The 22,634-nt window shown below is 42.0% G+C and overlaps 1 protein-coding gene across 5 annotated transcripts in view; it reads right to left on the reverse strand.

The window, feature by feature from the left end:
* FNIP2 (folliculin interacting protein 2) overlaps window positions 1-22,316 on the reverse strand; it is a 97,313-nt gene extending 74,997 nt beyond the window's left edge. For 4 of the 5 annotated variants that reach the window (XM_084205278.1, XM_084205279.1, XM_084205280.1 and 1 more), the window contains exon 1: window positions 21,944-22,316. In XM_084205278.1, coding sequence (XP_084061404.1) covers window positions 21,944-22,038 — 95 coding nt within the window. In that variant the 5' untranslated portion in view covers window positions 22,039-22,316. Of the gene's footprint in view, window positions 1-4,700; window positions 4,901-21,943 lie in introns of those variants that run through there. The other variant, XM_084205277.1, reaches the window with a different exon arrangement.
* Between the last annotated feature and the right edge of the window lie 318 nt (window positions 22,317-22,634).

Here is a 22,634-nt window from a genome sequence, read left to right on the forward strand (position 1 = left end):
CTTAACTAATATCATTCTCTTCTCTGTACACAGCCTGGATCATCCTTATAATAAGGTAAGCATACTATTTTATGCAATACTCCCAGTGACAATAAAACACAGTGGATTACCATCCTCTCTACTGCAGCCTTTCAAAAGCACAAGGCTTACACCCTCTCTCTTCCTACTCTAAACAACACAAACCTAATTCCTTCTGACCTATTCCTGACAATGTAAGTTAAGATTTTCCCAAAGTTTAAGCCTTGCAATGGATAGACAAGGTTTATGTTGTTCCATTCTTCTTCCCCCTTTTCTGAGACATTTCAGGGGTTACAGAGCAGCCACTGATTACTGAGACTTGATGTCCAGCTACAATGAAAATAATTTAGTACATGAAACCAAGATACTTGAATTTTGACCTGAAGCAAAACAATTCTCTCAAGCCAGAATCTGCCCATTCTGCAAAGATCCAACATGGCACACGCCTGCCTCACTGCACTACCACAGAGGCAGAGAAGCCAAAGAGATTATTATGGCAATGACAAGAAACCTCATTTTCTAATTCCAAAAGGAGCCAGTCTACACATCAGAGCATGGAGATTTGCTTGGCCTCAGCTTTAGCTACAGAAAACACTTCTCAGGTTAAGTAGCTGACAAGCTGAAATCAATGGAAAAAACCTACTACTGCATAAAGCAGCGCCACAGAGCACTGCTGCTCAGCCACACTGCCCCAGCCCTGACCTGGATGGACTGCACCTGGGGGGTGAGAGTACAACTTATTAATAGTTGTTGGTTTAACAAACTGCATAACAGACTTCAGTCAAGGCCATGCTGATCTTCCACCCAAAAGGAGGTTTCATTTAGGAATTTCCCCAAACTGTGCTTTACAGAAATGGAAGGTAGATAATTGAGAGAAGAGCATAAAACTCCTATGCAGATGAAAGACTAAAATTTAGGAAGCTATTTCTTTTATTCCATGCTCTGTCAACATCTATAAATCAACAGCGAGGTAAACACTATCCAATTCTGCTAGAATCAGGATAACTGCTTTAGAAGTACACTTGCAGACTTGTGATTTTAAAATAATTTTAAGTAAAGCCAGCTTAATTTCTTCTTTGTGCTATTTCTACATAGCTAAAAAAAAAAAAAGGCCTAAATAGGCTTCTTTTTCAAACCTGAAAGACCTCGATCTGGAGGTCTATTTTTAAACATCTTGGGACAGAATAAGCCAGATACCTATCTCCACTGTTACTCTAATACAAGTATGCTGTATGTACGTAATATACAAGGTTTCCCATCATGGAATGATGCTAAAGGCTGTTTTGCCATCCACAGTGAGGAAACTTCTTGACGTGTATGTAACGTGTTGCCTCCAGAACTGCTGAGAGTGCCAGGCAGGTTTCTTTTCAAGCCTTCCCTTTCAAAGGCAGTCAGAGCATCATGTTAACCTACATGAGACCAGTCCTGATACAACTGTTGAGAGTTGCCCAACAGAGATCCTACACACCTTGCTTACACAGAGAGCTGCAACTACACCATTTGTGTAAGAAGTCTGCTAGTAGTTTCTCAGCCCACTGCCTGTGCAATGCTATTACAAAATCCAGTTATACTGAATGCAAGAGAAGTCAGAGCCATCAATACACTTCATCCTAGTCTGCCACATGAACCTGATACTCTTCAGAACTAGATACCCCAATATCTCTTCAGTAACACCGCTATCTATTTACTTATTTGCTGCAACAGACAACCTGAAGTAACTATGCTGTTTTCTTAAAAAGGCTGCAGGTCTTTCCTTTCTTAAACAACAAAGAAAAGTTACATCTCTATGGCTTTAGCTTAAATTTTATGCAAGAGTAAAGCCTTATTTATCTCCGTGACTGGCACAGCAGCATCCATCCTTCAGACCACAGGCTTGCAAGTCTAAACTAAGAAAGATTCATTTCAGACACAGATTAAGCCAATTTAGCCCTGCATCTGCCCACTGAAGCAGGGTTGCATGCAGGCTGGGTTGCATGAATTCAGGTTTCCTTATGCACAAATGAACTCCATTACACACTAAAGCAAACCTCATGTTATTCATGCAATGCAGACTTCTGTATAAGACATGAACTGGATTTTATGTCAAAGTGGAAGCCAACTTAACAGCCTTTTCCACATAACATGCTAGAACTAAAGATTGCTGCAATCTGCCAGAACTACAAACAGATTCTTTAATACCAGACTGCTAGCAACAAGCTAAGAAATTACACAAAATCTATCATACAGAGCTTTATGTGACTAGCAAGCCAAATCTAGGGAAGTAATTTCAGATAATGCTTCTTATAGTTCTAACCAATTATCAAACTTATGTTTTAATGATGCCATTGCTTACAGATGCATTTCCTGCAGCAGACCTACCCATTACAGAAGAGATCCTCATCTATAGGTAATTTATACAGGCATACAAGTCCATGTAGCGTCATTACTTCCTACATGGAATCCAGCAGCAGGCCCAAAACTAGTCAGATGACCGGGATGTTTATGCCCATCACAAAAACTGATGAGCACTGCTTACAGCACTTCCACCTTTTATTGTTTAAGCGAGGTTATGTAACACAGTTCCCCCAAAACAGGGACAGGAGTATTCAGTCATCTCCTGAAAGCAGTGTTGAAGAATACAGACCGTATGTAGACTCATTGGTCAGCTCTGTTTTCACATGCGTAAAAACCAAAACCCCAAAATGTTACTTCCTTATCTCTAGATCAGCTCATTGCTTATTTAGCAATGCCAGGTCCTGCATATTCTTAAAAACCAGCTGAATTAACTAAATTAATATGATCTTGTTTATATGTTCACATTTCAGGTTAAATGTGGCTGTTCTGACTAAACATGTTTTCTAATTTGACCACAGAAGAAAGAGCCCCACACGTCTTTTCACCCCTTTTTGTAACTATGTGACCCTTTCTGTTACTTGTGTCTTGCTCTGGTAATTGTTGGACCCTCCCATAAACTGAATTCTCCACAGCAACAGAAGTCCGTCCAAACACATGAAAGTGGATCAGAAACATGGTTGGAGAAAGGAAGAAGTAGAAAGCAGTGGAACCTGCACCTCTTGGTGGCAGCATGACTTACACTAACTCATTTAGTCCATGGAACTATATAGCTTTAGGAAAGGGCACAAAGACAATGTTCCCGATACAGTCTAAGTAAGTATTGAGGCTAGTTGGGATGTTAATTGAATTTTCTTGTTCCCAAGTCAGTTCTCTGTCTGCTTAGTGAGATGACTCCCTAAGGGGACCCAGTTGCAAAAGGAGTTAAAAGGCCAGGCCAGAACAAGGGGAAAAAGGACAAGAGCATGATGCCAAAAATCAAAGGAAGAAGTGGCTCCTTCAACACCATCAGTCTGTTTGAGCAGCACAGATTACCTAGCCTCACCTTCAGATTGTACCTTTACCGTAGGTAGAGGATGCTAGAACTAATAAACACTATCTTCAAGTCAAAATATATAAACCAAATCAAGCTGTGCTCATATGACAATAGAACCAGGTCTAGCACAGATATTAAAATGCTACAGATTTATTTTTATTTTTTATTTTTTGAAAGGAAGGCACAAGTTTAGAACAGCTTACTGATATCCTGAAAAGTTTTGTCCCTCCCCAGAGAAGCTTAAGCTTGCTTTATGTTCTCCTACATGCTACTTTCCTTTGGTTTTTTCAGCATTTCTTCAATTACAGTTAAGAGACATGGAGGCAAGATCTCTCTTACTTAGGGGAAAGCAAACTTGTTTGTTCCAGGAAAAAATTCACAAAGAAATTTGTCTCATTCTGCCCTGAGTAAATACTTTCAGTTAATACAGATCTCCAAACTCTAATGTTTACAAAGAAAGCTTTTGCTTCACCTTTATAATTACCAGCATGCATGCAATAACTGAAGAGTGACCTATTCATTTATATTGAAAAACTACTTCGGCTGACCTTAAACTCTTTTTGAAAGTGACTAACCCCTCACTCCTCCAGCGCAACACCTACAGGCTAGAGAACTAAACAGACTGAAACATCTATGTATGTTTATCTATATTTTTCTGCTTCTTAGGCCAGCAATCCTGAATGTAGAATACCAATTCTAAGACCCTTGGGTGGCAGAATTTGGAAAAAGCCACCCTAAACCGTATTTTTAACACAGCTACACAGCTATAAAGAGTCAGACCCTGGAGACCTGCTGGCACATGTCTGAAAAGGGCAACACAAAAGTTAAATAAACACTATTCCCCCTTCAGATTACTCTGATGTAATGCTTGAATTAGAAGTAATTTACAAGTAAAGCAGAGGGTTCCCTCTCTGTTCTTCCCCACTTCACAGCATTCTCTCCTGTCAGCTCCGCGCACTGTTAGTACTTGACCCACTAACACAGGAGGTGGCAAAAAAAGTAAAAGAGAGGAAACTAATTAGGAAACTAGAAAGAGAAGGTAAGATTATTTAACCTTAATTGAAAAGAAAGGCAATTACCCTTATACCTCAGTTTCCATATACATAAATCTTACACATCGGAGTCAAGTATGTCAGTTTGGTTTCAAAAAGGAAAGACTTTCTGGAGTTTCAATCATCATCAAGACTAAGTTTCTAACAGAACTTTTTCAATTATTTACAAAATAGCCTTTCAGCACATGATTATAAATCAACTGTTACATAAAAATGCCTTTCTTTGTCAAAAATCATACACATCAAAAAAGTTACATGCATACCTGTCTTGCAGCAGTCTAGTCACTTTGTTGGCACAGCTGACACTTTCGTCTCTCAAAGACTTTCTAATTCTTTCATCCAATTTGGTACAAGAGAGATTATTTCCAAGTGGCACATCATTGTTGTTTCTTGTTCTTTCTATTCGTCCCTCAGTGCCATTTGCAGTTTTCGGTGTACCCCCACACATTTTCTTAGCTACAAATCCTCGTGTAAAGCTCCCTCAAAGAAACTAAATACCTGCTGAAGAAAAACAGCCTCAAGCAAGTTTCTTCACTATTGATCAACCATTTACAATGGTAATTTACCATCGGCTTTCTTCCCTATTACGGAACACAGTCTGCTGAATTTCCAGTTGGGGGAAAAACAGGCAAAAAGATCTTCATATATTCTATAAGCCATTAATACAAAAGGACAGCTGTAGCTAATGTACTTCTGTAATTATTCCAGACAGAACAGACATGACTTTCAGGTTTCAGAAGTCATCGTGGACTTGCTCTTGCTGCTGTCAGAGGTTCTCCTACTAAGCCTGGTGCAAAGCTGTAGCAGATACAACAGCTAATATTGACTTTAGCTATGTTTGTTTCCTGGTATGTGATTTAGGTAGCTGGCAATTATGTAGTCACAAGACTGAACCATATGGCCTCTTTAAAAAAAAAAAAAAAAAAAAAAAGCACAGTTGCTTCTGCAGTGACTCGCCCTTAGTTGCAAGGTTGTTCTAACACTGGCTACAACACCCTGTTAATGGCTCTCATGTGAGCAAGTGTCATCTGACAACCCCTAGCAACCTCCTATAGCTTAGGAGCAAGTAAGAATCTGTCATCATTGCCATATGGTTATCAGTTTAAAAAACCCAACTACCAACACCAAGAAACATGCTAGATATTCTGCACTGTAATGCTTTTATTTCTAAGGACAAATGCTATCTATACTTGGACAAGAACTTGACACTAGTACTTTGAAAAGTTTTTTTGAAAAAGTATGAAAGCAAACAATGAGAAAAGGTTGCAGACTTCAAGTTGCTTGATGGGAATTTATAGTCATGTCCCTCATAAAATAATTCAATAACAGTATTGATGACAAAAATATCTAATATAATACTCCTGACCAAGTAAATTTAAGTTTTTGAACAGAACAAAGGAATCTGATAACAGAAGACAGAATGTCATCGAGTCCAACTCCTGGGCCCGCACAGGAGCATCCCCAAGAGTCACACTTCTGCCCCAAAGTGTTGTCAAATGCTTCTTGAACTCTGTCAGGATTGCTGCTGTGATCCCTTCCCTGGGGAGCCTGTTTGAGTGCCCAAACACCCTCTAAAGGACTAGCTTTCTTCTAATATGCAACCTAAACCTCCCCAACACAACTTCAGGCCATTCCCTTGGGTCCTGTCACTGGTCACCACGGACAAGAGATCAGTGCCTGCCCTTCCTCTTCCCCTCATGATGAAGTTGTAACTACAATGAGGTCTCCTCTCAGCCTCCTGTTCCCCAGGCTTAACAAACTGAGTGGCCTCAGCCATTCCTCATATAGCTTCTCCCCAAGGCCTTCCATCATCTTTGTTGCCCTCCTCTGAGCACTCTCTGATAGCTTAAATATCTTTTTTGTATTGCAGTGACCAAAGCTGCACACAGGATGTTCTGTTAGGCTCTGGTAATTCTACTGCAGAACAAAGTCCTCTTCCCCATCTTTGCACTAAAAAGTTATCCAGACATATCTGCTCATAATTCACATCTCTCATGAATTATGGTGGGCTTTCTCCCCATCAGTAAAATTTTAAACATTTTATAACATAACAGCTGTACTTCAATTTCCCTTCCAGGTTAAAAAGGGAAAATAACTTCGTTAATGGTCAACCAGACCAGCAGTAGAGTTAGAAGCAAGATTTCAAAACCCAGTGCTACGTGCTACCTGCTAAATAGCACAGCACCCTTAAAATGATTTTGTAATCACAGTTAACCCCAACCTCCAAAAACTGGACAGAAGTGAGGCAGAAAAACTAGAGCAAGGGTAGGTTGAACAACTAGCTCTGTTGCTTAGGGAAACCCATAGCAATAAAAAAACCAAACTCCACTTCAATCCCCAGAGAAGTGACAAGTACTGGATCACAATCACTCCTCCTCCCAAGTACAGCAAACAAGTGAAATCTTTGGCCTATTCTCAAGTGACTGAAATGATCTAGGAGAAGACAACTCTAGCCCTCACCTCATTGAGGAAGACTACTTTGAACACCAGTGTTACCAGTCACCTTTGAAGCGCAAATGAAATAATACACTTTGACTAAGATCAGGAAATCATAGCTTTCACTTCTGTACTACCCTTTTCCCAAACAAACCAAAATTCTGGAACATTCATCAAACTATCAAATTCCCAACAGGCATTAGAACAAGGAACTCCTGTAAGCTCACTAAATAGATGTGCTTCACAACACTACCTCATCTGTAAATGCAATCAGCTGTAGAATAATATAAATCCTAAAGTACCTGGGGAATTAACATTGCAAATCCACAGAACAGTTTCTAAACAACAACAAAATAATACATAAATCCACACATGGAAAACACACAATCCATAAAGCAGATAACACAGAAAATGGAAGAAAGTGTCCTGCTCTGCAGATGTAATACTCTGTGAAGCAGAATTTAATCATTCTTTTTCTAGGCTATGTGACAGCATGTCACCTGCTCTGTTTGTAGGTCATTTCCTGTCCTTCATCTTCACTGTGAGACTATTGCCTAAATGATTTCAAGTCAAGGTAAGACTTCAGCAAGAAAATTCGGGGTGGGGGAAAGAGGAAATAAATGTATGCGATATAGTTCAGAATAATTTTTCTGTATAAGTTACAGATGTCCACAAAAACTTAACCACTGTTTTCAATCTAAGAAAACATTTTCTAAACCCATGCAAAGTTTTATTTCCCAAACAGTTTTTAGAAGCGGCTAGAGAAGCTTAAGAAAAAAAAGTTTGAATCATACCTGCTCTTGAATCACATGTCTCAGTGAACATTTCTTTTTGCAAAACATACACTTAGCAAGATTGATACACAAAAAATGCCTAGACCCAGACATTCAGGACTAGTGCCAAAATACATATTTAAAGAAGAAGTGGAATCTCTTTTGGATTGCCTAATGATGATTTTCCCTCTTTTAGTCCATTGAATAGCTTATGGGGAAGACAGGATCCCATCCTCCCTCCTAATTTGCTTCATTAACCCTGCATTGTTTCTTCTCTTTCTAAAACCTCAGATATGGAAGAGCTGTGCTGATGCCACACCACATTCCTTTTCCACAATGACTTGAAGTAGTCCTAATATGGCAAAGCTCTATTAACCTCAGATGAACTACCTTGTTCAAGCATGATACATAGTTACTAGTTTCACACAAGTTAGGCGGGATACATTGCAGATTAGTCACGCAACAAGTGAAGGAAGGTATTATTTGGAGCACTGCTCTCTCTCTCTCTCAAGACAGATTTTCCTGAAGAAAGAGTTCAGGTGGAGAAAAACAAAGTTCTAGGTAGCAAAACACTATACAGAACAGTCAATAATTATTTTTTTTAGGATAATTCTACATGTTCCTCTATGAAATCCAAAACAATATTGGATATATTTGTTCATTGAAAAGCTAAAATTCCACAGATTCCCTGCTTAGGAAAGCGCAATATACTGGATTTTTGTAAGACTGGAAGCATTTTTTCATCACCTTTGTTGCTACAAAGCAGTATCATCACAGACACGCACAAAAAATGACAAGACACACACACTGCTGATAGAGGTTAACAAACAGATCTACGCAAGTTGGAGTCACCGTAAAGTGCACACATCAGCTTTCCACAAACATAAAGAGCAGCCCATTAAACCAGTGCGTCAGAACTCAACTTCTCTAAGTTATCAGGAATCACTGCTCACTGGCTTATCTTCAAGTCTGAAGTTTGGGAGTTAGCTTTCAAAGAGCATATCAGTAATAATGTAGAAATAAAAAAATAAAACCCACAATAAAACAAGACCCTAATCAAAGAAAACACCCAGCAAGTACATTGTTTGAAGTAGGACCACAAATAGCACAAAGACAGTGCTCTCAGTTGCTAGCTCCAGAAGTGGAATTCCTCATTAGCAAAGAGAAGAGCTAAGGGCTTGTAATTGCATGAAAAAAAAAGGCATGCATTTAATTGTGTTTTACAATGGTTTTCTTCTTTCTTAAAGAAGAAATGTGTGGTTTTTGTTAAACTAGGTCTTTAAACAAAGAAAGGCAAAGTCTGCAGTAAGGTCAGAACCCTAGGTCGACCACCTAGTTCTTTCCTCCACACAGAAAGCCATGCTTAGTTTTATCAACTTTCCCCTTTGCATCCCACTTTCTGCCATCATCTCCATAGCTTCCAACAGTCTGGACAGCTCAGCTGACCCAAAGTAAGTCAAGCATTTTGCAGAAGCTGTTTCAGAATGATGATCTTTATCATTTCAAAGAACTGAAAATTTGCTTGTAATTTAACACTCTCTAGGATTTGACTCTGCTCCTTTCCCTGTTTATTTTTTCAAGGCACCTGCAATAACCAGCTTCCAGCTTTCACTGGAGCCAAACAGCAGCGGCCATCTGGGAGCAAGCCGCGCTGGGTCCGGTGTCTGCGCTGCGTGGCCGGGCCGGCCAGGCCACCCCAGCTCCTCCGGCACACAGCGCTGGGTCTCAGCTAATGCATCATTCCCGTGTCACTTGTTCCAGCGGCGCCATGTGACTGGGCCAGCGGCCAGGAACACAGCTACTAAATACAGATACTGCCAAGGCACGTCTGGGAACTGCCTCTGCCAGAAAATGAGATTAAGAGAAATCCTTTATCCTGCCTCTGCCTTTCCCCACCTTCTCTTGAACACAAGGAAGAACTACACATTGTACATCTGTCTGAAGGAGAATTTGGAGCAACAATGCAAGGCAGAATCTGGTATTTATAGCGCTGTACCAGCTCTTACTCCATTGCAATGCAGTATAAAAGTACTGACATCTCAGATATTAGTATCTCCAACATAAGTGAGCAGGCCAAGACAGACATCACCACACCTTAGGGTTGGTATCCTGAGGCATGGGTTTGGTTGCCTGCTCTTTCCTGTTCTTTCTCCCCCTTCTATAAAGCCCTACATTCTATATTTTATTATTTTTATTTAAGGAAGATTCTGTACACAGCTTTCAAACCTCTATTCAAAGTATTATTTTCAGAATATGAAAAAAAATTACTAAGAAAAAATGTTATTTATTGGATATATGTAAATACATAGATACAGAAAGACAAACAATGTCTGGTGTTCAACATTCCCCCCAAATTTTTTCTAGCTAAATGAATTTTTTCTGCTGTAACACACACAAACACCTTCACTCCAAGTAGCTAAAAACACCCGCGTGTTAACAGCAACCATTTCTTTAGAATTTTCCTCCACTTCTACTATGAAAAGGCTACATTCACAAGAGGGCTTTGTGAACTGTAGAGGATGTGGCACTTTCTCAAGCTTTACAGACAGAAGTTTAGGGTACTCTCTCCAGGGGCACAGAAAGATTGCAAATCCCCATTTCTCATCATTGTTCTGAACACGCACTCCCACTGTACAAAAGAACACGCTCAAGGAGGGCTAGAAGCAAGTGCTATCCAAGGACCCCATGGCCCTCTTCCAAGGGAAATTGCTTCAGAAGGGGTCAGTTTCATTTAACCCAAAAGCACAAACTCAGCAGTATCACTTCACTTAAAAAGAAATTAATATGTACCTCCTAAATTCCTATTCTATGAAAAGACATCACATGTGGCTCTCTAACAGTGCTGAGAGCTGAAGCAGCCCAGTTTTTTTTGACCAACTAACACAATATTGGTAAGACCTCTGTAAATCATTATGTTAAACTGTTGTAAGAACAAGATGTGTTTTAATCCTTCTAAAACAAGAGACTGCAGCTGAAAAGTTAGTCTGCAATAACCTGGAAGGGAAGGAAGAAAAACTAAGTTGAATATTTATGAGAAAGTACTGATTTACCCAACCGGCAAGAATACGGGAAAGAACACATACACAAGTAGCCATGCTTGATCACCCAAAAGTTGCTGCAACATGAACAGCAAAGTCCATTGCTTCGGTCTAGATGAATGCCAGGAAATCCTGACTTAGACTGAATGAAGTGATAACATGGACGGATATAACGTCAGCTCCGGCATTTTTCACTAGTTACAGCCAAAAATACGTTTTGCTCCTCTTGTTATGATAATTTGTCTATTCCATTCAAAACACTTTCCTTAACTCTCTCTTGTAGACAACACACAGAGTAGCTTTCTAGTAACTAGAACTGAATCTTGAAGGCTTACGTAGATTTATTTTCAAGTTTCACTGGAAAGGGAAGGAGGAACGCCTTGGGACCATGTGCAGAAGACCATGGCAATTAAATCACTCATACAATATACCTTTTCAATGAAAAAAATACACACAAAACCAACCAAACAAACCACAGTCCTGCAGCTGACTGGCATGGGCAAACCTACCCTTGCTGCAAGCCACTATGCTAAAGACTTACGTTCTGTTTACTACCAATTGCGTAGGACTTTGAATGTATAAATAGTCATTAAGTTATGAAACAGTCTCCCCTCCTTAAAGCAGGCCAACCACTCTAAACTACTCACATAGGATCCCAACCATTTTCTCAAAAACACTGGTATTATAGTAGACTTAGAAGTTTATCCAGTCAGGTTTGTACGTAATTACACCTGACCGCACCCAGTACTATGCTAGCATTTGGCTGCCAAGTATCAGTCCATCAATCCTGAAACAACTGAGAAAAAAAAAATAAAATCACACAGAAAATTCAGTTGCATCTTTGTCCTGCAATAAGAATGATTTGCACATTGATAGATGCAAACAAATTTCAGTCAGCAAGCTTATGTAGCAATTATTTAGACAAATTAGAAACCTTCCTCCTTACAAGAAGGTAAAAATTGGTCAAGCTCCTTTAGTGTTCCCCAAAAAAACAGTATACAAGAAAATCCTTCATGACAGACCTGATTTACTCCTGAGATGAAGTCTACCAGAGCAGACTTGCTAGAAGCCATCCTAACAACCACAGCTTCAGGGTAACTTCATTTAAATACAAAACAAGCCTCTTTCTTTCCACTTTCTATCAAAACAGGGACCAAGGATACAACTCTGATGAAGACTACGGTCAACTTTTAGTGCTTCAGTAACAAAAAGCCAAAATCAAATCTAATTTCAATCAAATTTCTAGTTCACATGCTAAGACATTTCAATACAAACACAGAATTATTTCTTTCAGCAGTAAACAAAGTTTAATTCAGAGGTTCAAGTCATCTTTGGCACTCCACATAGACATGTTTTGCTTAAAAACAAAGAAATTGGACAGATGCATTATCAATGTGCACATGGGTTCATTGAATTGACTGATTATTTCAAAAAACCCACATTCACTACAAAATACATTGTTCTGTTTAAATTTTCATCTTCTCTGCATACCTATTCCTACACCTATTATCCAGTCTAGCTCTACATAAGCACTAAGTGCTACGATAAAGTGACAAACAAAACTGGCTATTTTCAAATACATTTATTTCCCTAGTTCCATTCAAAAGCATTCCCAAATACATCCCTGTCTGTAAGACTGCTTCCAGGAACTTCTGAACACAAGAAATTTAGTACCTGAACTTTTCTCAACTCAATTGTACTGTGTTCTAGTCCAGAGGAGGCGACTGACATATATCCCCAAGTCTCCCAAGTACCAAAGTCATTAGGTATTACTCAGCCACTCCCTAAGTTAGAATTGTGTCTGAAATCATTTTAGTGGTTTGTAAGCATGGTTTATATGCACAGGCAAATCTCATAAATACCTTTATAAGGACAGAAGGTTAATTTTTCCAACTCTTTAACTTGATGTGATCTAGAAATGCTTTTAACAGTTGGAAGGGCAGAGGTTGCACTCCTGAAGCTGCTTCAAGTGGCTAACACAGGAGAGCAACCTTCCTCCAGGCTAAAAGCCAAGACCAAGTAGGAGCTAAGATGTATGTCACTACAGCTGTCTGCTAAGTGAACTGAAGTGGCCACCAAATCCCTGTACTTTATTCCAGCCCTCTCAACACAGCAGAGGATTAGCCCTCCATAACCATTCCTACATGGTGTGACAGCTTAACACAGACTACTGTAAGAAGAGCTGGTTCTGTCCCTGACCTTTACACAGACACCACTGAGAGCGCCTCAACACTGTTCTATCAATGCTACTGTGGATGTGACAAATGTCCAGGCAATACCCAATTCCAGCACAGAACAGGAGAAAGCAGCAGCATCTTGTAACATTGGAGCCATTCACCAAGACCAAGCCTTCATATGCATGGACTAACCCTGCTGCTCCACAGCTGAGCAAAGTGGTTTCTGCACCAAATTTCTTCTTTCTTGCACCTGCACCTTCCTTCCCAGCACCTCACAGGTCTCCACCCACCTTGTTCGACCCAAGCTGTTAAGACAGGACACTTCAGAAACAAAAGGCTCATGACATTTCCTACAGAACGATTTGTCCTAAAAAATACAGTCCATTTTAGAGTGCAAGTTAGAGAGCGAGGTGTTAAATGTGGAGATTTTAAAAGGTCATTTTGGGGGAATGTTAAAGGAAATGTGATACAAGCACTCAGCTGTTCAGCAATAGCTGGACAAGCTCATGTGCCCACATAGAAAAACAGAAGATACAACAAAAATTCGTCTGAGCATAAACTAATTTCTGTGAATTGCAGATTTCAAAAAGTTCCAATAACTATCTTTTCCAGACCACAGAGAGTTTTAACATTATAACATTACATTCTGTAAAATTATCCACATTCAGTGAAATAATAATAAGTAAATAATAACTTGCTCAGAACTATGTATTCAACAGTTTGTGCAGCCTTCTCTCTGGGCTTCCTTCAAAAACTTTATCTACTGTACTCTGCTCAGATTTTCTGTACTCCTGGAGCTGCGCATTAACAAACCCAACGCCAAGAGTTGAGCAATTTCAGGTGTTGGATAGCATCCAGATTCAGAAATCAGTACAAATACTCTGCACAGAAATTCAGAGCACAGAGTTTATTCAAACCTCTGTTTTCTTTCATAAAAGTCGGTAAACTCTGTGAAAACAAAAGCTGAGTTGTTATTGTAAGAAACTTCCTGATTCCATTATAAAAAATTAAGTACTACTGTGTCCAAATTTCTAATTTGAAAGTGTTAATACCAAATTCAGACTGCTAGCACCTCTATTAGAAAAATAAATAAATATTATCAATTGTTTACTTAATACAGCTGATTTCATTAGCACATCTAAAATTTCACTGAGCACCTCGGAGGAGAAAAGTTGAGCTGTGTTGCACTGGAGTGAGAGCATCCTGCAGAGAAAGCTCCACATTGATTCAGTAATTACATCACACACAGCTCAAGTTTCACTTCGGCAAAGTGCATGGAAGCAGAATCATGACTCAGTTCTAACAGTAGCAAGTGTGATGTAAAGCCCTCGTGCCCATTTATCAGTACAATTCTAAGAATCTCACTCCTATGAGAAGTGTGCTGACTAACCACAGACATTTCAGCTGCTGGTCAGGTAAATGCACCTGCACTTGCCCTAGTCGATGTGGGAAAGACACAAGCACCGGTGCCAGAACTCTGAAGCTCGTTTGCTCAGTGCCTCAGAACACTTTGTCTCGTAGCCTGCACAGGAGCTTGTTTTGTGACCTCAGCCTTGCACATTAAACCATGACATTACTGAGGCGTTGAAGTGACAAACCCAGACAAATAGGGCAAATGGGGTGACTTGGGAAAGGCACTTAAAGTGAGGAGAGAGAAGAACAGAGAGGAACTTGAGCATGAAGATTAAGAAGCAGCATAGGTGGAGCACACACAGAGAAGCTGATTCATGACAGGCAAAGGTGAACTGCCCTGTCCATGCCTGTTAGTCAGATCAGCAGTAATCTGACACTATCACAGGAAGCACACTGAAAAAGTGCAGACAGATATTTGCTGTCTTCACATGAGTACCCCATTCAAAGTCCTCCTTTTCCTGCTTATTCTCTCTAGCAAGCCTGTTAACCACCACCCTACAGAACTGCATTCCTCATCTTTTGCCTAAGAAGTGTACCCATGGAAACCTTCACACAGCAAATACTGGTAATTAGGACAGCCTAAGAACATTCTTCTTACAACGCTTCATCTAAGTTGCATACAAGACAATAGTGTGCTCTTAATCAAGAGTGCACTTAGAAGTAACTCTTGACAAACATAAAACACAAGGCATGACTCCAAATCTGAATTTACTCTTCAGAAGCTATCCACGAACATCACTAAGGTGCAAAGTACGTGATGAAAGTACATGATTGCTAGCGTCAGAAAGAATTCTTAAAGGAACAGGTAAATCACCGAGGTTTGGAGCACATATAGTGAGTATTAGTCCAAAGAATTTTCTTTGCAAAGGAAGTCCTCAGCAGCTTCAATAATACTGAAATGTCAGAAAAAGGGATTACCTGTATGAGAAAAATTACTCCATTTTCTGTCCTCCCTGACCCCAGCTTCTTTGCCTCATCTACTGTCTCAGGGCATTTGGTCTGCTCTTACTCGCTGTTCAGACCAAAGCAACAGCTGAAGGTCCCTACCGTGCACTGGAAACACCTACATCCCACAACGTCAAAGTGGGATGACATGATGACTAATGACTAAAACATTTTTGTGAAAACTCTTCCATCTTCCTTCCCCCGATATTTAATAAAGCTATTTTGCAACGTTTAACTTAGTTTACATAAGAAAAGTTGCCAAGTTTATGTAAGTTTACATGAAGCCACCTGATACTGGCAACAAAGTTCTCCATCAGTTTTTAAAATGTTTCTCCACAAATTCAGCTTTTATGAATGCTCGCCCACATTTTTCAGTCCCAAGCAGCTTTATTTTCTCATTCATATCAAGCAATTTACAGCTATTCCCCTACAGCATTAGCATCACTGTGTTAAATTACAGCGTTTCCTGCTTTAAGTTGTGCCACCAAGAAAAGGTACCTCCAAGGCTTTCTGCTGCTACTATTCCCCAAATCATTTTCCACTGACCATAGTATGTGGCACAGTAGTCACCCAGTTTTGGACATGCCAACAGCAGAAGCGCCCTAAGAATAAGGAATCAAGCATCAACTATTCAACTGCACAATATGTGCAATTTAAGAATCAACACATGGAACTCCATGGATAAGTTACTTGTAAATCAGAACCAAGATAACCCACAGGCAAAACTCACTTGGCTGCCAGGCAATAATGCATCTTTTCATGGAATTAAATAACCAAGGTACATCCATCCCTCTCAGAACATCAGTAGCTTGTGCATTTCCACACATTTTTTGTCATTTGAGACAAAGACAAAAACCAAAACAAAAAACAGGGTGTCTTCTTGCAACTTTAAGAGAGATGGAGCTAGACCCAGAGCAAAGCTAGAGCAAACCAAGAGGTTGTTCAGTGAGAGCAGTGTTTAGGGGAGGGGAAATTCAAACAACTAATGCAGAAGAATGGCCTTAGCTCCTGCAAAACTCAAAACCAGAGGACTTGGGGCTTGTTTCCCCTCAAAAAAACCCCCAGGCTGGAAGGGTAGTTTCCATATCAAAAGACCATACTTTCTATTACTTCCTGTCTAAGCTGTTTTTTTGAGTGAGACTTCAATAAATCTCTTTCTGCAGAACTTATTCTTTAGTTCACTTTATGGATGAAAGACTAACGCCAGTGCAAAGGTGTAATACTGCAGCCCAAGGCTCACCTTCAGCTGTCTGTGAAATGTGTATGGTTTAGATCTGCTCTTTGACCTGTCCTGAGCCCATGCTCAGGTCTGGCCCTGGGCTGGATTGCCCTTTTACAGCATGTAAAACAGTGAATTTTTTTCAAATACTTTTCAAAGGGTTTACATCCAGATGTTTATGGGTATTTCCATGTATGAAGATGGACATGTGTGCTCAGCAGGGTAACTGCTGTGTGGATCTCTAAAAAACTGCAAGAAGCTCAAGAAAAAAACCTATATTAGGTCAGAAGAACATTCTGAGGAGTGTTCCATTGGAACAAACTGACATACAAGCAGACTCCAAGCTCACTACTGCTTTCTTTCCTTTTTCAGAAGGTGGAACACTGCCAGGCTGGTAATAAATGCTGTGAAATACTACTTAGCAAGTAGGAGCTCACCAAGCATTTCAGTATTATGACCAAAGGAAACACTAGTACCAGCTGCCAAACAAATGACCTCATATACCAGAGCTAACAAACTGTTACCAGATAGATATCCTGCAGCTACAACATGACATCCGTTCCATTATAGACACCAGAAGGAGCAGCTGACTTAAAGCTGAAGAAAGACTGCATGCAAGTTTTGGACGCAGCTGAAATATCACAACCTTTAAAAAAAAAAAAAAACACTTGAAATGAAGTTATACCCTACTTTACAACAGTCCTTCACTACGCATACCAATATCAAAGAAATTTAATCACAGGTTGCAATGCATAAATTATATATTCAGCAGTGAAAGCAGTCTTCCAAAAACTCCAAGACATTTATTTTCATTTAAAAAACCCAAAACCAAATCAAACTATCAAAGACTGAAATTAAGGTGAAGTCTTAATCCACAGCTTAAGGACAACCTCAGACTTTAAGATGAAAAGTACAGTAAAGCAGAGATTTGAAATTTCTTCTAGAATTGGGTAAACACGATTATAGAAAAGCTGCTATCAATTTAAGTAAAATCAAACTCTCTGCAAACCCATATCAATCTTCTTAAGTCCATCCCCCATTACCTGACTAAAATATATGCTTAGCACTTGAGACATACTAATCTTAAGATACTATGTACTTATACTCTATGCAATCCCTAAAACTTAATGGGCTGTTCATGGGCAAGGAATTGGTTGGATGGCCACATCGAGAGGGCACCAGTCAATGGCTCGGAGTCCTGGTGGACATCAGTGACAAATGGTGTCCCTTGGGGAATACTGATGATGGAATTGTGTGCACCCTCAGCAAATCTGCAGATGACACCAAGCTGTGCTTGTCTCAACACCTGAAGGATGGGATGCCAGCCCAAGGAACCTAGACAAGCTCAAGAAGTGGCAATCCCACGTGGTTTAATAAGACCAAATGCAAGGTGCTGCACCAGGGTCAGGGCAAACCCCTGTATCAACCCACACTGGAGATGGACAGATTCAGAGCAGCCCTGCCCAGAAGGACTTGGGGTGCTGGTGGGTGAGAGGCTGGACATGACCCAGCCAGGGGCACTTGCAACCCAGGAAGCCAACCATGTCCTGGGCTACATTAAAAGCAGTGTGGCCAGCAGGGCCAGGGAAACTATTCTGCCCTTCTACTCTGCCCTTGTGAGACCCCACCTGCAGTGCTGGATCCAGCTCTGGGGTCCCCACCGAGGAAGGACACTGACCTGCTGGAGCAAGTCCAGAGGAGAGACACATGATTAGAGGGATGGAGCACCTCTCCTATGAGGAAAGGCTGAGAGAATTGAGGCTGTTGAAACTGGAAAAGAGAAGGCTTTAGGACAACCTAATTGCTGCTTTCCAGTACCTGAAGGTAGCCAAGAAAAATATGGAGAAAGATTATTTTAAAACACATGTAGCGACAGGACAAGGGAGAATGCCTTCAAACGAGGAGAATAGGTTTAGATTATCTATTAGGAAAAATTCTTTACTGTGAGGGTGGTGAAACAGTAGAAGAGTGCCCAGAAAAGCAGTGGATGCCCCATCCCTGTAAATGTTGAAGGCCAGGCTGGATGGGGCTCTGATCAGTGGAAGTGGTCCGTCTGAGGCAGTGGTGGCTGGAACTAGAGGATCTCTAAGGTGTCTTCCAACATGAGCTGATCTATGATTCTGCTGAATACATGACCCTGGTAGCACTCCAAAAAATTGTACAGACTATGCTAAACAAATCTTGTAAGAGAAGCAACATTTGATAAGGAAATAAGTTTTAGGGGAATTTAGCCACATAAATACACATTGCTTGCACACAAAGTAATTAGGGTTTTCCCAGAGCCTCAGAGGCTAAGAAGAAATATATTCAATTACAGCCACTCAAGTGCCTCTGTTGAAGGGGATGCGTGTACACACACACACATACACTTTTACATATGTATTACACACACACACACACATATATATATATTTAGTTAAGGGAAGCAAAAAGCAGCAGAAAAAAAAGAGAAGCTCAAGTCTGTATGCAAAACTGCTTAGAACAAATGTAATATCTCACTAATGCACATCTGTTCTCCAGCTGGTTTATAATTTCTGCAAAAAAAGGAATTAAGCTATTCTATAATTCTAACTACCACCCTTCTACCACTTCATACTTACATTACCTTGAAGGGAGGCCTGGGCCAGTAGAAAGTCCTACTATCCCAATAGCTCTATATTACCATCTATACCTCCTCACCCTGCAGGTGAAGGTTGTGCCCATGAGAACATGTACTGCAGCCCAGACTAGCTCCACAGAGTGCATTAATTGGTGCTAAGGACCTGACACCCACACTATATGCGTTCTGGAGTTTTACTTTTGACCAGCTGTAGTATGGTCCCAGGGATTGAATACCCATTAGTGGTTGGAATACACCTTCTAATTTCATTCATTCCAACAGGAATCCAGTTTATGTACCAAAGCCACTAGGCTTTGTGAGCCAAAGTGCAGTTAGTGGGACAATTTAGAGGTTTTCTTTAAAAGAGCACTCCTGAGCCAAATTAATATGTTCATACTCATGCACCCAAGAAATCATTTCCCGTGGCTCCACATTCATCCATAGGCACCATGTCTCTTGCTCTTTGAGCCTGTGCCAGCTCATCCTGGTAAGCAGCACAGACCTTGAAGCTGGATGCTTCCTTCAGAGCAGAAGCAGCGTGGACCTCTGGCCAAGATTTAGCTCCCATTGAAGGAAAGAGTGCAACAGAATGAGCACATGCAGTGCTTGTTGCAGGCAAAATGCAAGCCTGGTTGATAGCCCTCTGCAACAAAACTTTTTCTGGTGTTCCTGGGAAGACTAGAAAACACAAAGCTTCCCAACAACATAGCTGAAAAAAGTTGTCAAATCACATTAATTTGAGGAGGCATTATCTACTAAAGAGACTTTTGGTGATTGCTCTTTTTCAGGGTACGGAGGGTGTGTGAATACACTTAAGCTTTCAAGGCATTTATAACAATTGAAAGTCCAAGGATACAGATTGTTATTGGTCTCACAGGACCCCTCAACAGAGCTAAACACTGCCAGACATATTGAGCATGGAGGGACCTCACCAACCAAAACCTGGAAGGAATAAAGCTAACTAAAGATCCTTAAAAAGGCAGCCTTGTCATTAGAAAATGATTCTGCCACTTTGCATCCAACATTGACCAGCAGTATGTGCTTAATACAGAAGCTACCAAAGGATTATGTTTCCTACTTAGATCAAATCACATCTCTCCACTCAAACAGCGATTACTGTTGAACAGAAAGTCTATTAAAAGCATTGCAGCAAAGCTTCTCAGACCTTGTAAGTATGCTCTTGCAGATCATGAACAGATCACTGGAAAGAAAGAAAAAGCATTACCGCATACTTAAAAGTTGTAAGGAAGAAGCTTAATATTAACAAGCAAAAAACCCCTCCATTCACATGTAAAATACTTGAAAAATTTTATTAACCTTAGGTGCATCAAAAAAAAGTCAGATAGAAAGGGAATGAGGAAAAAAGAGTGAAGGGTACCTACAGAAGTATTCTCATAATAATAGCTTTTATGCAATGCATCACATAACTTAAATGTTACTTAAACTGAAAACCAAGTGTGGAATATCTTATCCAAAAAACAGAAAGAAGGAGAAAGTACAATCCTTAACTTCACTAAATACTCCAGATGGAATAATCTCACTGATTTTAGGGGGAAACACACTGTGCAAGGAATCTGCCTTCATGGAGACACTTGATAATCCAATAACAATCCAATAATCCAGAACTAACAACACTGGTCTCTGACAGAGTATTTTTCTGTGCTAATGCAAAATAATAGAGTTAGTCTGGAACTGTCAGTTTCAATGTGGAAAACTTTTCTTCCACATTAAAGGAAATATTTAAGTCATAAGGTGAATAAGTGCTAAAAGAAGTAAGTAGCAGTTACACAAAAATAATCTGCGGTTACAAGTGCAACATACAGACTCTGCAGCTTTACAAAATTCACCAGATTTGTTCTCTAATATGAATGCAGCTCCAAGACTGTGTCCAATCGCTTTCAAAGGAATCACCTTGTAATCCAAATACATTATCATTTTCGTCTTACACTATTGTTCTCCATGATCTTGTAACTGTAGCCACACAAATAGCAATATCCCGCACAGACCATCTTTGGAATTATAATGGATCACAACCGTAATCTTTCATACTTGGCACGATGGCATTTTGTGGATCAAAATATTGCCCACTGCTCTCCCTGACCATCCTCAGCATTTTCAGCGGTTAAAGCCCAGATTCGGATTCAACCCCGTGTACCATCTGATCACAAGACCAGCCAACTCATGCCGCACAGAAAAACAGGCACAGAGGTTACCGGGCACGCATGTGATTGTCACTGTGCTCACCGGGCCGCTGGGTCTTGTGAGCAGCACAGATGTCACACGAACAAAGCTCCAAAGCACCAGCCTGAACAAAATCCTGTCCCCGAAGGCTCAGAAAACATTAAAAGTTCAATATTACGCAGAGAATCGATATTATATAGAGGTTATAGACATAAACCCCGAAGCATCGATAGCTACTGGACCGCACCTTTCAGCACGCACGGTATCAAAAGCAGGGGGCAGTGAAAGGTGCCTAATGTTTAGCGGGTCACCAGACTGCGCACGTGTATTTAGGTCACAACAATTAAGCCGTTTCTTAATTTTCCCGTGCTAATGAGACCCGGGCACGAGTTATCACATCAACCGCACACAAACGCCAGACACGGGGCCCGGCGCCTCTCCCCCGCCGCTGCCGAGGGGCGACCGCCCCAGGCTCCCGGGCGTGCCACCGCCAACTCGAGCAGAAAATGGCTGAGAGATCCAACGAGAGGGAAAGGCGGGAGAAGAGCCACCCCGGCGCGGCCGTGCCTCCCGCCGCACCCCCTTCCCCCCGGCCGCTCCCCCGAAAACTCTGCGGCGGGGGACCCGCGGGGCTGCGGCACACCTGCGCCCCACGCCGGCCTCTCTGCCGCCTCGCCCGCCGCCCCGCGGGGGCAGCCCCCGGGCCCGCCGCCGCCCCGGCTCACCTGAAGGCGGGCCCCTCCCCCGGAGCCCGGCCGTGGGGGGCCGCCGCGCCGCCGCCCCTTTTGTTGAAGAGCTTCTGGAGCAGGGTTGGGGCCATGCCGCCCCCCGGCCCGGCGGCGGCCCCGCCGCGCCCCTCGCAGCGGCTCAGCGGGCGGCGAGCGGCGGCGGCCGCGGCAGCATCCCCGGAGCCGCTGCGGAGCCGCCCAGCATTCCGCGGAGGCGAGGAGAGGCGAGAGGAGCGCCGGGCCGCTCAGCCGCGCCGCTCCCGGCGGCCACCCGTCACCTGACCGAGGGGCCGGGCGCTCCCGGCCGGCGGCGCTGGCACCGGCCGTGCACCGGGCAGGGCAGGGCAGAGCGAGCAGCGCTCCCCGCGCCGCCGGCAGACGGAGATGGGGACGGGGCCGCGGTGGCGCCGCGCCCCTCGGGCGGTCCCCATTGGCTGCGCGGCGCCCCCGCCCAGCCCCCAGCACGTGGTAGGGCGCGGAGGCGGCCTTAAAGGGACAGGGCCCGGGCGGCCGTGCCGCGTGTGCCGGGGTACGGCCCGCGGGGAGCGCCGTGCGCCCGCACATCGGACCGGAGAATCCGTGCGAAGGGGCCTTAAAGGTCATCTAGTCACAGACTGCACTCCCGTGGGCAGGGACACCTCCCGCTAGACCAAATTTCTCAAGGGCTTATCCAGACTGGCTTTGAAAA

Source organism: Fringilla coelebs (genome assembly GCF_963513975.1).
Source record: "Fringilla coelebs genome assembly, chromosome: 4".
In the NCBI taxonomy this organism is placed as follows: Eukaryota; Metazoa; Chordata; class Aves; order Passeriformes; family Fringillidae; genus Fringilla; species Fringilla coelebs.